The 14,380-nt window shown below is 36.4% G+C and overlaps 2 protein-coding genes across 2 annotated transcripts; one reads left to right on the top strand and one right to left on the bottom strand.

The window, feature by feature from the left end:
- Positions 1–336: 336 nt before the first annotated feature.
- On the bottom strand, positions 337–4,036 carry LOC103446496 (TPR repeat-containing thioredoxin TTL1-like). Its single transcript, XM_008385635.4, has 7 exons — positions 2,808–4,036; positions 2,509–2,704; positions 2,233–2,405; positions 1,697–2,030; positions 1,393–1,597; positions 1,189–1,289; positions 337–816 (listed from the first exon to the last, which is right to left on the bottom strand). Exons 1-7 carry the CDS (start codon positions 3,815–3,817, stop codon positions 664–666), a joined length of 2,172 nt encoding a protein of 723 aa, XP_008383857.2. The 5' UTR covers positions 3,818–4,036; the 3' UTR covers positions 337–663.
- A 6,250-nt stretch (positions 4,037–10,286) lies between these two features.
- On the top strand, positions 10,287–12,558 carry LOC103446568 (protein FAR1-RELATED SEQUENCE 5-like). Its single transcript, XM_017335019.2, has 5 exons — positions 10,287–10,581; positions 10,728–10,884; positions 11,043–11,294; positions 11,422–11,821; positions 12,430–12,558. The coding sequence occupies exons 1-5, from the start codon at positions 10,287–10,289 to the stop codon at positions 12,556–12,558; spliced, it is 1,233 nt and encodes a 410-aa protein (XP_017190508.2).
- Positions 12,559–14,380: the final 1,822 nt, after the last annotated feature.

Genomic DNA, 14,380 nt, shown 5'->3' on the forward strand with positions numbered 1-14,380 from the left:
AATTGTCACTTTTTGATCCTTGTCTCCTTATATGCATTTGTCTATTTGTACCGAAATTTGTCGCGACCGAGACGTTTTTATCTCTTCCTAAATGCATTTTATTTTTTGTTTCATTGTCATTGCCTTGTGGATTTTACCTAAAAATAAGTCAATCTTAATAGATAAGCATACTATAATGTAATTGAAAATTTACCTTATTGTTATATTTTGACCACTCTTTCTATATGCATGTTATCCATTTGGTCCAAGCTTGTTTGGACGTTATTTATTTGCCACTCTTCTCAACTCTCGGTTGTATAAATTTATGTTTTTTCAAAATAACAAAGTTCACAAACAGAGTACAAATCTTAAACACTTACTTTTAATCAAACCACAATTCATTTTAACCAGGGACATGTTGGTGTGCAAACATATGGGATAACAGAAGCAAAACAAAAAGAAAAAAAATAAAGGAATCACGAAGGTATAAATATTCAAGTCCACTCAAATTTCCATATTCCTTAAATTTAATCTATGATTACCATCCTTTTTTTTATGTGTACTGCACGCAAAGGATTGAGTTTGTCATGTGGGCTTCTTTTGGAAGATGTGAAGTTTCTGCTGCCAGTCACCATATATTAAGTGTAATTTTTGTTTATCTTCTGTTTAATTTAACTATCCTGATCAACTGCTGTACAATTTGACTGAGCTTTCTAATTGTTCATGGTTTTTGCCTGGAATTTCTTTGACCCTTGATCCATTTTTGTATATCTTGAATGCTGGGATTGTGCTCACATCCTCCATTTTGGCCATGTAGGGATGGTCTTCCACCTCCACCTGAATTTAAAAAAAATCACTTTGAATATTAAGAACAATACTAATATAAGCTGATTAAATATGCAGAAATAGAACCGGTAACAAACTTGTAGTGAAAAAAATAAAATTTACAAATTTATATTCAAAAGTAGACCAGGTCGGTTGATGGGATCAACGGTTTGGTTTTGGTCCCGAGGAATTCTCAAACTGACACCATCAGTGCGATTTCCGGTCCCGGCCAAAACCAGACTATGCCCACCTTTACACTAAACCATAATTTATATACAACTTATTGTTTGTTTAGTGTCCCCAGTTCTACTTTCTATTAAAAGTTTGCAACAAGTTATGTCTGTGAACGTTCCTTTTGCCCATATAATCTTAGTAATAACTAACCTTGAGAAAATTAACAGATGGGAATCTTTTGGAGACTTGGTGCAGGGCTTGTAACACTTTCATTTGTTTACTTTTGTTACAAAACAGCACGACAGACATCCCTGTTGGTGAGACAATGAGGTGTTTGGTGAACTTCTTTCTCATCTAGTTAGGAAGAAAGTAGAACACTGAGCATTTGGAAAATAGGGAAGAATATATAGCTACCTGGGGATGTCACAAAGTATCTGAAACGCTCATTGCTGGAAACAAGAACCAAGTTTGATCCGAATTTCGCGTCTTCAATATCTTCGCCATGTTGTCTTTTGAGCTGGATTTTGGCTTCAAACAAAGCCTTTCCAACTTCCTCATCTCCAGGAGTTTCCCTTATCAGCATCTCATAATCTGGAATTGAAGCTCCCCACCTCTCCAACTGAGATAGAACAAAACAAAAAGAACCGTACTAATTAGTAAAGGGTTATCACACATGAAATTTTCTGTGCCGAAAGGCTTTCAAGTAATAACAATTCACCTTGGCGTTGCAATCAGCGCGGCGCAGCCTGGCCTTGCTATAAGAAGGCTGCAGATCGAGTGCTGCATTGCAATCTTCGATGGCCTTTTCAAATTGCCCAAGCTTAGAACGACAAGCTGCTCTATTGCATCGTAAAACCGAATTGTGTGGATCGTGCTGTAGTCCTTGGCCATATACTACACACGCTTCCGAAAACTTTGATGCCTTGAAGAGAAGGTTACCACTCACTCGGGCTGACGCAACAGCTCTAGCCCTCTTCACCACCATACCGACGTTCTTGTCACCTGGATTGAGCCATGCTGCATTTGTAGCTGTACCTACCGCGTCCTCAAACCTGCCAACCCCCGTAGCTCTATGATGTTAAAATCTTGACATTTTATCTGAACTAAGATAAAGTAATACTAAATTACTGGATGCAGATAAATAAAGTTGGATGCAAATAAATTATAGGGACCAACCTAACTTGTGATGCAATGCAGGATATATTTAAAATCCTATGTTATATTAATCGTACTAATTAATTTAAATCAACTAACCTGCCAGCAGCCAAGTAAACCTGAGCTCCAATCATTAACAGATAGGCACTACTAGCCATGCCAAAAAATTTGGTGCAAATATCAATGCCAAAACTGGGTCGTTTTTGGTAGGTGGCATAGGCCTCTTGTTGTCTTTGAAGCTTCAGCAAGGCCTCAGCTTGTAGAGCAAACACCTACTCATGGTTAAACAACCTTATATTAATTATTTTGATTAACAGATTAAATTAATTAACCTTTGGCATAACTAGGGATTGACTAAATAAAAAAGCTAATTACCTGTGGAGCTGAATTGGCACCTGAGGAAATTGCTAGTTGGGTTTCATTGAGCAAAACATTCCACTCTTGTAATTTCTGAGCTTCAGTGCACCTGCTGAGGCATTTTTGAAGAACCTGACATTGGTCAACGTCTTTCGATTTAGCGTATGGACCCGAGTGTTTGTAGTGATCCAATGCTTTCTCTGCTTTTCCCAGTCTAAATGACAGATTAATGTTCATGTGTAAGCAAATGTTTTAATAGACAACACGGTGAAGATATTAAAGACGTAAAATTTGTGTCTTGCAGGAAAACATGTTACCTGAGATATGTTGTTGCCAACCGATGATGAGCTTTGTGGTAAGAGGGTTCAATCTGGATTGCTTCTTTACACTCGAAAACCGCCTCAATGAGATGGCCTAAACCAATCAAGGCTGCTCCCTTGTTGCTATAGTACGCTGCCTTGTTTGAATCCAACGCAATTGCACGATCATACAAAGCCAAGGCCTCTTCAAATCTGTCCTCCTTGTATGCCTCGTTCCCCATGGACTTCAACACCTCAGGGTCTAACTTATTCAATGCCATGCCTCCAAAATCATCACTGTTTTTCCTCACAATGATTCCCATCACAACATTGCTTCCTAGTTTTCGGTTAGGTGTGGAACTCGAGTCTTCTACGTTTCTAGGATGATAAGCCAGAGTTTTGATTGAAATGGCACTGGGACTATTGCTTGCTCTCTGATTGGTAACGCCGGGCTGCCTCAGGTTCCTCCCCTGTCCTGTAAAAATTAAGCTACTTGAAGTGGCTCGGACTACAGCTTTGCTTTCGTTGGTTTGCTGGTGATCACTGATCTTCTTACTGAGCTCTGCAGAGCCAGCAGTGGACGCCCTTCGTAGCTTCATCTCTTTCGCCAAGTCATGCTGCTGTGACACCTTGATCTGCCCTGCTCCACTGGATGAAGAAGTCGAGCTTCTTGCAGCATCTGAATGTCTTCTTGGTTGAACCTTTTGGTGGCAAGCTGAAGGGCTTGGATGGCCCAAGCTAGGCTTCCTGGCGTGTTCCAAGTCGAAATTGGGAGAAGGTTTACCCAAATTCAAGGAGATTACAGTAGCACTACGCTGTGTGGGTTTGGTTGGTTGGGTCTTTGATTCATTAGACTTTGAAGAACAATCATCACTGACTGGTAGATTGAAATCATTTTTGCTAGTGTTTGAGGAAGGTAGTGAATGAACAGATGATTTTCTAGGCCAGTAGCTTCTGCACTGGAAAATCCCACCCATAAAACCACAACCCAATTCATTTCTCACCTTGTACTTTGCCATATCTGCCATTTTTTTCCTTCAAGTTTTTGGTTCCTATAGAAGAAGCTACTTATAGAAGACAGATGTATTAAAATCCATGTTAAACTAATATAACATCTGGAACAATTTAAATGAATAAGGAAAAAAAAAGAAAGACTCGGGCTTAAAATATATGGGAATAAAAAAAGAGATGGCTTGACCCTGAAGGATTATTGTGAACCAGAATATCATCCAAAAGGTGCATAAATAAGCTCACAGCCTCCCTTAGAGTGGCTTCCAAGAAACCGACTTTATCTTCTTGTTTTTTTTCTTGTATAGGGTGCGTGTGTGTGTGTGTGTGTGGGGTCAAACCCATAAGCTTAATTAGCGTGTTAAAGAAAAAGGATTAGTCCTACTGTAATGCTTTTTGTTTTTAGGGTTCCCAAAATCCTTATACTAATGACCAATTGGTATGAAATCTGTAAAATTATAATGTTAAAAATATAAAAAAGAAAGAGCGGTACTGTTCAATATTTTACAGCTAAAGGTGATATGTTTAGAAATTAAATACTATTGAAAAAGGGTCTTGTCAACATCTTCTGGTGGCTGAGGCTCCTGTTTTTTGACAAAGTAGACGACATGTGTACCGCTGAGATGCGAGACAATTACATACTTGCAAAGCATGAGACAAATTTGGACGATGTGGATTTAACAAGGAATTAACAAGTGGTTTGTTAAATCCTTATCAAAATTTTAGTACTTGTTCAACTTTTTGGTGAGAAACTGAGAGGTTGACCAATGCACCGATGGACCAATGCATTACACCAGCTGCTACGGAAAAGTTGAGTCTTCTAACATAAGCTTTCCCAATTATACTTCACTTTTCATTTCTTATTATTATTTTTCACTGGATTTTATCTCTTAAGCATAAGTGTGCGTTTGTTATCCTAAAATAGGGAAATTATACACCTTTTTTTTTTGGTGATCATATAAAAATGAATCAAATAGAAACAACAAACATAATTAAGAAGAAGTTTATGTTTGTTATACTAAATATGATAATCAAATGATTTTTAGATGTATCCTAAAAGCAAGAGGCCAGTTTTTAATCCACACTTCAATTTGAAAGATCTTCCCCCGCTATGAAAAGGTGAAGGGAAGCTCAACTCACATTCGAAACTTGGTGAGTTGAAATAATATGAAGTGTTTGTAGTTTCCAGAAAGTTGTTTAAACTCTTCAAGAACGTAGAGGTATCGGTCATGAATTATGATCACATTGGGAAGGAGCTTTGTGGATGCCATGTAAGAAAGTTGTTTAATCTAATTATAAAATTGTCACTCATACTACGGTATGGTGATATTCCTTTTCAATGGGAAATGAGATGTCTTAGGTCCAAATCCCGTGGATAGCGAATTCGATACCAAATTAGGTTGTCATTTGTGTGGTTAGCCAAACTTCCCATCTCCTTAGAGTAAAAATATCGATGTACTCAAGCAAAAAAAATTATAAGATTAAGCATATTCTACCAGAATTAAGCATGACACGGATATTAATTGATCTTCAATCTGAGAAATGAAAATTTTAAATAATATTGGAATTGAATTCCTAACAAATAAAATGAATGTATTCACCAAATAAAGAAATGGCAAGGAAATGGCAAGGATGCATAATTGACCACTAATTTGAGAAATGAAATTAGATTTAAAAACCATTGGAACTATTACTAATCTTATTTGAGATCGCCATTATACAAAATAATTCTGCATTAATTTGAAAATTGCATAGCCTAATTAGATTAATTGCAAAAACTTCCTGTGCCGAAACTTTATTTATCGATTTGATAAATTACGTATTAGGTCAACATAATGGTTGTTTATCACAAAGACCAATGGGTTGGTACATGATAATTCTTGTCGTTGTCGGATTGTGTAATGCATTATGCATGAATAGATGGGACTGTCGACCAAACTTGTTCTATACAAAAATGTGACCATGTCCATGCCTATTTGAATGTGTTTTGGTATGCGATGTTGTAGGACCATATATATATGCAAAACAATGTGAAGGTTTGGAAAGCCTGTGAGAATATTTGTCCTGATGAGTTTGCGCCCATCATGTCTTGTGGTGACATATCTAGTCGGATGCCGGCTTATAAACCCCAACAACAACCTCACAAATTCTAAAAAAAATTAGGCTGAGGACGGCACCATATGATTCTATCAATTATTAATATTTGGAATTTAGAAGGTATACCACATAATCCGATATGATTTATGTGATCGATCGACGTGCCACTCCAACAGCAAGCAGTGATTTAGTTTGGTGCAATAAGTTCCCTAAAACCTACCATACGATGTCCCCGAAGGGACGCCTACGACCTTATACGAGGTCAAGAAATCACAACTTAGGTTAGGCTTACGCTTATGAAAGGCTGTCAAATCTTAAACATCGATCTAATGATGAGTTACAGGTCATCTGTTCATGCAATTAATGGTAACGTTGTTTTGGTAGCCAATGTGTCATATTAAATTATAAATAGGCGACTAACTAGGATGAAGTAAATACTATATCTTCCAGTAGTCTGTCAACCGTAACATAACATATCAAACAACAGGCTTGTCACTCAAGTTGTTAAAAGCATAAATATTGCACATAAGTCTTGTATTCACTCCTCCTCCAATTGTACTGGTATAAACCAAAGACATAACATATATAACTGAATATGTTGATTCCATCTAATTGAAAAGTGTCTCTTCGCCAAATTTTCTATGGTTCTGATACTCGATAATGCAACTATATAACTGATTATGTTGATGCTTGTCAATATGTGCAACCCAAATTTATCAATAAATATTTACCTAGTAAGAGAACATTACTCATGTCGTGTAATGTTTCCCTTATAAGCATCATAGAGGATGGGGATAACGAAGCCATGTTGCAGCACCTTTTTCTTGTGGTTCTTAAGCCAAAATCCATGTGCATAATCCACGGCCGACAGTATTAGCTAGTAGGAAATTGTGTCATTCTCTTCAAGATAGGACTTAACAGGAGTAACTCAAAGTGGCAAAGGGATCTGCATGCATGAAATCCCTAAAGAATTACATACATTTTGGTAAGAATCAACCCTACATTAATGAGAGGAGTGATCTTACATAGGTTTAAATGTAAGTTGGGTTACTCTTCATATTGTCAATTTGGTTTTATGGTAGAACCTCAATTTTCTTTATAGTATCAGAGCAAGTTGTCCCATGTGCGAAGTCTAAAACACACGTGTGCTCCATGTCACCCTGTTTGTGTTGTCCACTTACTAGGCTTGAAAATTCACCACACAAAGAAGACATATTGAGTATGAATTCCATATTAATGGGAGGAGAGACCTTGTATGAATTTATAAATAAGTTGAATTACTCTCCATATTGTTAATTAATTTTATATTGTAATCTCAAGTTTCTTCACTTTTGTAAATTCTGAGCTCGCTAAAAGCTAAGAATGTAGTCAAAGTCTACAACTATATACCAAATTAGACGATCCCAACTCTTTGGTTCTCCTTTCAAGTCCCTCTCCTTCATTTGTCTTTGTGCTCAGCAAACTTGGAATAAACCCACGGTCACAACTTTCATACAAAAAAGTGGTACCATGGGCTTAATATTCATGCATGATGGAGCATGCTTAATATATATATATATATATATGGTTATTGCTGGATGAGTTTGAAAGCAAATACACGTGTTACGATGGTTTGCAAATAATGTATGCCTTCTCTGTCACACCCAAATATGACACTTGAATATTGGACTTGATAAATAAGCCAACAGCGCCGTATGCACCTCACCTGTTGAGAAGTCCTGAATCACAAGCAAACACTACGATTTTATTCTATGCAAATCCACAAGTCTCTCTGTTACATTTAACCCATTGTTCTTGTATATTATTGCTTGCAGAAATAACGACTGAAATTGTTTTTATATGAAAGAAAAGCCCAGCTAACTTGGTGTCAAAAGTTTACTTTATACCACGAGGGAATCAACATATTGAGAAATATTTTGGCGTGATTGTAACAAGGCCATGGTATTCATGTCATGGTCCTAAGCGGAAATGAAGCAGTAGAGTAGTTAGGATTACTAATCTAATATATGTTCATGCCACAAAAGTTAGATGAGGATAAACATTTATAAATTAAAGCCGAGGTGGGTACACTGGGTAGGCCTAGGAGAGCAACACTTTTGCTGGGTACAATCCAACTTTACCCAGCTGGACTTTTTTTACAAAATTGATTCATAAGCATGCATGTAAATCTAGACACATGACATTTGCATTTATGCCGGCTGGATCATGAGCACCTATGTATATAAACAAAATATAACGCCCATCAATGTTCATTTGCAAAACAGATATTTATATTGTTAGATTGAGTTTAAATTTATACATTAGCATATGACAACATCTGTGCATAAGACAATTAAAGAATATTTTTTGTATGTCATATATCAAAACAAATCCTAAAATTTGAGGTCCCAAATATTTTGGTAATGTTTCGCTTTGAACCTCATCTATGTGTAACGCTTCAAATTGTCATATCTCATATCTAGAGGGAAATTTAGAAAAGTTTTTGGTGCGTTATTGAATAAAGATATATAGTACTCGTAAAGAAATTAAACTACACGAATAAAGACATGGTAAAACAGAGGACTTTGAGGCATTGATAAAAGTTAAATGCTTCTTCTCCACGTTGGAATCTTAAAAACAATGAAAAAAAAAAGAAAAAAAGAAGGGCAGGCTTGGAATGCAAGGCTTCATGTTTTATCATGGGAAAGTGATACGTGTAAGGTATGAAAAGCGAAGCAGCTGAGAGGGCAGGAGATCTGCTGAGATTGTAATATTATTGGCGTTTGGCAAGATGCAGATCGATGAGAGGCCATGGCCAGCTGCATGCTGCTTGGGAATAAAGTCTGAGAGAAAGTGATGATACGTATATTAGGGTGTCCAGAAAGGGAGGCATGTGCACTTTAAGTAAGGACGACAACAGATGGTCACGTGATCCAATGCCATTGAAAGGTTGGCCAAACCTTGAGCTTTAAGCATGCATGTTTGTCATCTATAATAATGTCATTGAAACCAGAACCCTAACTAGTTGTGGCTCTGGTTCACATGGCATGGGGAGGATGTACTCTCAACAAGACATTCTAATTAGCAGTTAATCCCATGCATCCTGCTCCCCCCAATGCACTTACAATATATTGTAATTTGGCAATGAAATAGATCATGTCATTTGTTAAAAACAAACCAAACCAGTTGATATGTATGCGTGTGCTTACATCAGATGAGATCATAGTGTTTTTATTTATTCATTGATTGAAAATTGTGTACTTTTAAATTTCCAAGTATTTCTATATTCGATGTATATTTAGTAACTGGAAGCAGATTCTCTCCTGAGCTGTTGCCAACGGAGCCTAGGGATCAATTAATCACAGCCTTTCAAATTGATCTTGCGGCCAAGAACGGCCAAGAAGCTTTCAAATTATTTCACGCAAACCAAGGTAATTTTCTTTGCGTTTTACAATTTCCGCGCTCCCCCATTCCCTACTTTATCACTTCTCCTCTGAAACTAATCTCCCGCTTCCTACGAAATTCCCGCATCTCCTTCCTCCGAAAATTTCGAAGGAAAAAAAAATCCAAATCCTGCATCTCCTTCCTCCAAAAATTTCGGAAGGAAAAAAAAAATCATCGTCTTGCTTTGGTCGATCAACGGGTTGCCACTAGTCTTCAATAATAAAGGTTACGCTTCATTTATTGACTTTCCTTTTCATGATATTTTTGCAATTAGATTGGATTTTCTACATGTTTATGTCTGAAAAAGAGGAGATGTTGCGTTGCTTCTCTAGAAAATTTGGTTTTTTTCGTTGAGCTCAAGTTGTCTGAATCTTGGTAAATTTTTGTGGTAGGATTGGATAGTGAATGATATAATGGATCAACCGAATGATGGCATAGAAAGTACTTTGGAATTGAAACATACAAAAAATATGAAGTTTGATATTGAACACGCAACATATGATTTCTGCAACAAGTATGGTGGAATTATGAGGTTTAGTATTCGAAGAGAAAGTAGTGGCAAGAATAAAAGGACTGGTGAACTCACTTCAAGAATGTTTTCTTGTGCTAAAGAAGGGTTTCGAGCTGTAGATAAGCGAAATGATATGATTAAAAGACCAAGAGCAGAGACAAGGACTGGATGTGGTGCTCATATAGGTGTTAGGTTGGATAGGCATAGAGGAAAGTTTTATGTTTATATTTTTGTTGAACAACATAATCATCCCCTAATAAAGAAAGAATATGCCCATATGTTACCATCCCAACAAAAAATGACAGCCTCACAAGCCACTGAAGTAGACTTGGCTGAAAAGTCAGGGATTCCACTTAGGTTGGCTTATGAGTTAATAAGCAAACAAGCAGGTGGAAGAGTCTTTGGGATATATTAAGCAGGATGAAAACAATTATCTTTGAATTGTGAGGCAAAAGAAAATGACATTTGGAGAAGTTGGAGTCCTACTACAATACTTTTCCAAACAAATATTGGAAAACCCATCATTCTATGAACTACAGTTGGACAAAGAGGAGCAAATAACAAACATGTTTTGGGCAGATGCTAAAATGATAATTGATTATAGCCATTTTGGAGATGTTGTAAGCTTTGATACAACTTATAAAGTCAATGAATTGGATCGACCCTTTGTAGTGTTTGTTGGCTTTAATCATCACAAAGAGATTGTTGTATTTGGAGCAGCTTTAATGTATGATGAGACCGCCACTTCATTTAGTTGGTTATTTAAGACAGTTTTGAAGGCAATGTCTAGCAAGGCTCCAAGAACTATTTTTACCGATCAAGATCCTGCGATAGCTATGGCTATTTTAGAAGTGATGCCTCAAACTTACCATAGACTTTGTTTATGGCATCTGATGCAGAATGTGCTTGTAAAAATGTGAATACTCTGTTCAGAGGTGAGGAAGGAGTTCACTCACAATGCTTTGACAAAATTTTTGACCACATTAAGGAGGAAAGTGAGTTTGTTGCTGCTTGGTATTCTATGCTTGATGAGTATGATGCACATGAGAATGACTGGTTGGTCAGATTAGAAAGAAATGGGCATATGCATATGTGAGATTGGCATGGTCTATAGGAATACGAAGCACACAAATCAGTGAAAGTTTTAATGCAAGAATGAAAAATTATTTGAAGTCAGATCTCAGTATTGTAAAATTTTTCACAAACTTTGAAAGGGTTCTTACCGATACTAGGTATAAGGAGTGGGAAGCGGAGTATGACCTACAATTCAGAATTGTATATGCCAAATTTGATATCAAATTATTGAAACAAGCTAGGGAAGTTTACACGAAAGCAATATTCAAATTGTTTCAAGATCAATTTGAAGAATCCATTGAATTGTCAATAACAAACCGTGTTGCTGATGGGGATAACTTATACACGGTTGAACTAGATGATAAGTCTAAGACGTATGGTGAAAAGGGAAGGTATATGTACTGTTTCTTGCAACTGTAGACTATTTGAGATGAAAGGTATTTTGTGCAGTCATGCTATTAAAGTCCTTAGAGAAGCCATGCTTATCAAGGAAATTCTTGAATAATATATATTGAACAGGTGGAGTAAAGAAGCAAAAGTTGACAGTGTGGTAAACATGTGTGGGCATGAGATTCAAGTCAAGCCTAAATTGCAACAAGCTTTTAGATATAAGTCCTTGTGTTCTATATTCACTAGATTATCAACAAGGGCATCTGAAAATGTAAAGGCATACCAACTGGTGATTGAGCAAGCAAATAAATTGGCAAAAATGGTTGAAGACCTTTTACATCTAGAAGTGAATGATGATGTGCATGAGAAAAGACATACCAACTATAATAGCCAAATGGCCAATTACTTGGAGAATGTTGATGTCATCATTCCAAAAAGGCTTAAGAAGAAAGAAAAGTCTTATCGAAGAAGACGAAGAATTAGGAGTGCTTTGGAAAAAGTCTTACCAAGAAAAAAGAAGTCTAATCAGGTACTTAAACACATATAATTCTTTATCATGCCTATGTGCTTAATATATATAATTAAAGTTTAATCGTTGACATGTTTTAGGTTACAATTCCTAGGGTTGGAAAAATATCCTGAAAATCCCGATCCTAACCGAACCCGAACCGAAATTATCCTAAAATTTTCCCAAATTTTCGGTTTTTGAAAATTTTCGATTCGGTTATTATCCTAAACCACCTAGTTCGGTTTGGTATTCGGTCTAGCATTTGTGAATTTTGGTTATTGCCGAACTGAACCGATTTCAGATTATTACCTCAAAAATGAGGCCGCAAGTATTCAAACCCCTTATCTCCTCTTAGGAATCATGGAACTTCACCACTGAGCCAACTCTAAATTGTTGAAATTATAATACAAAAAATATATTTATATGCTTAATAACCATTAGTTACTTATACTTAACCACTGAGCCAACTCTCTCTCTTATCTCTCAAATGAATCTCTGTGCATCTCTCTCTCACACTCAGACTCTAAATAACCTCTCGGATCTCTCTACATTCTCTCATCTCATCCTCTGCTATGTCAACATCCTTGGACTTAACACTTTCTCTAATCCCTTGAATCGTCTCTGCACAGACTGCACTATCTGCTCTCCTCCTTCTCCCTTTGTCACAAACTCTACACGTCGGCTGTCGAGTCATTGACCACTACACCATATTCCAAATCCAAACTTCCATGGTTCCACCTCCAACAACCTCCAAATAGAAGCTTCTCTAATCTGAAGGTGCCAAACTTCATGAAATTATTGTACCTTGATTTGGATTTGGATTCTGAAATTAAGGATTAGGGTTTTGAACATTCAATTTAGGGATTTAGAGTTAAAATTAGGATTTTTGTTTTGAAAATCCCCTAATTTCAGTTACTGCATGCTTCATTGCTTTGTATTTTTCTGCTTTTGAATTTTGATCGACGGCTTCTTCGATCCTTGACTGTTTGATTTTTGATGGGTTGTCTTCAAATTTGGGAATGGGGGACTGGAAATTTGTTATTTGGGGACTGCATTCATTTGATCTTCCTAAATTAGGTTGATATCTTCTAATTGCATCCATTCTCGATCCCGAACCGAAAAACCGAAACAATTTCGGGATTCTCGAAATTCGGGAATACCAAAATTCAGCTACGGTTTCAGGTTTTAGAATCTCATCCCAAAGAGAGTTTGTTTGGGATTCGGGCTTTGGGTTTCGGTTCGGGATCCCGACCCGAACCACTCTTAATAATTCCACAACATACTGATGGTATCAATGTCTTTAGTCCTTATCCGCTGCCACCCTCTCATTCATCACAAGTGAAGTACTTTTGAATGTTTTTTTAATCTTCATAGCAAGGCTTGATTAGTTGACAAATATAAACTTGAAATTGGTATGTGATATACATGTCCCAGTTCACATGTTTGGCAATAATACCTATATGCCAATTCCATATCATCTTGTTTAGGTTTGTCATTTATTTGCAATTTTCACTCTTTGTTTGATATCTATCATATATATATATACATATATATATATATATGTATATATATATATATATGTATATATATATATATTTATCTCATTATAGTTGTTGAATGTAGTTACAACCACATAATACACATATGCCGAACCCAATGCCTTGGCTGCCTTGTGAAGAATCTCAGCCGTCAAGTTCCCAACCTTTTCTTCATCAAAATATCACTAGGAATAGTCATGCTTAAATAGATGGCTATTATTTTGGGTTTTTGGGTCATCACTGGATTTTTTTGGGTAGATTCCAGATGTGCAGTTATTGTTTTTTTGGGTAGGATTCCTAGATGTGCAGCTATTGTTTTTGGGGGTTTTTTTTTTGTCATCATTAGATTTCCTGATGGGCAGCTATTGCTTTTTGGGTTAGTTAAATCCAAATGTATTAGGGACTCACTAGAGAATGCATGAGTTAGGGCATGTAAAGTTAGAGGTTTTTTTGTAAACCATAACTTGTTATGTAAATGTCTACCTCAGTTGATTGTGTAAATGTCTACCTAACGTTCATCTTTTACTTCTTGAAGTGAAAATATATCACATGTGTATTTCCTTAGAGCTATGTCTATTCAGATAAGAATCTCATTGATTCATTCTTCAAATAATGTGCTCCAACACAGTCAGTTACAAAAAAAAAAAAAAAAAAAAGAAGAAGAAAAAAAGAAAAAGAAAAAATAGTGTACTCTGCACAAGTCATTTCTTGACTTACATAAAATTGATTAGCACAAAGCTCCCAACACTTCCTCTATCGTATAAACAAGTCCAACTTATATAAAACTGAGTAGCACAAAGCTCCCAAAAGAAACTAAGCCAAATTGGGAGACAGATTCAAAGAAGAAACGCCAAAAGGTAAGCAATCATTTTTAAAAGAAATAAACAGAAACATGTTGTGAATAATATGTGGATGACCCATATGAATAGTTTGTTACTATTTATGCACAGTGTTTGTACCATACTTGACAAATCTCGAAACTACTGAGCACTAGTCAAAGTTATACAGTCAAGGACTAAGAAGAGTTTCCCTCAAATCAGAA

This window comes from Malus domestica, chromosome 15 (assembly GCF_042453785.1).
Source record: "Malus domestica chromosome 15, GDT2T_hap1".
In the NCBI taxonomy this organism is placed as follows: domain Eukaryota; kingdom Viridiplantae; phylum Streptophyta; class Magnoliopsida; order Rosales; family Rosaceae; genus Malus; species Malus domestica.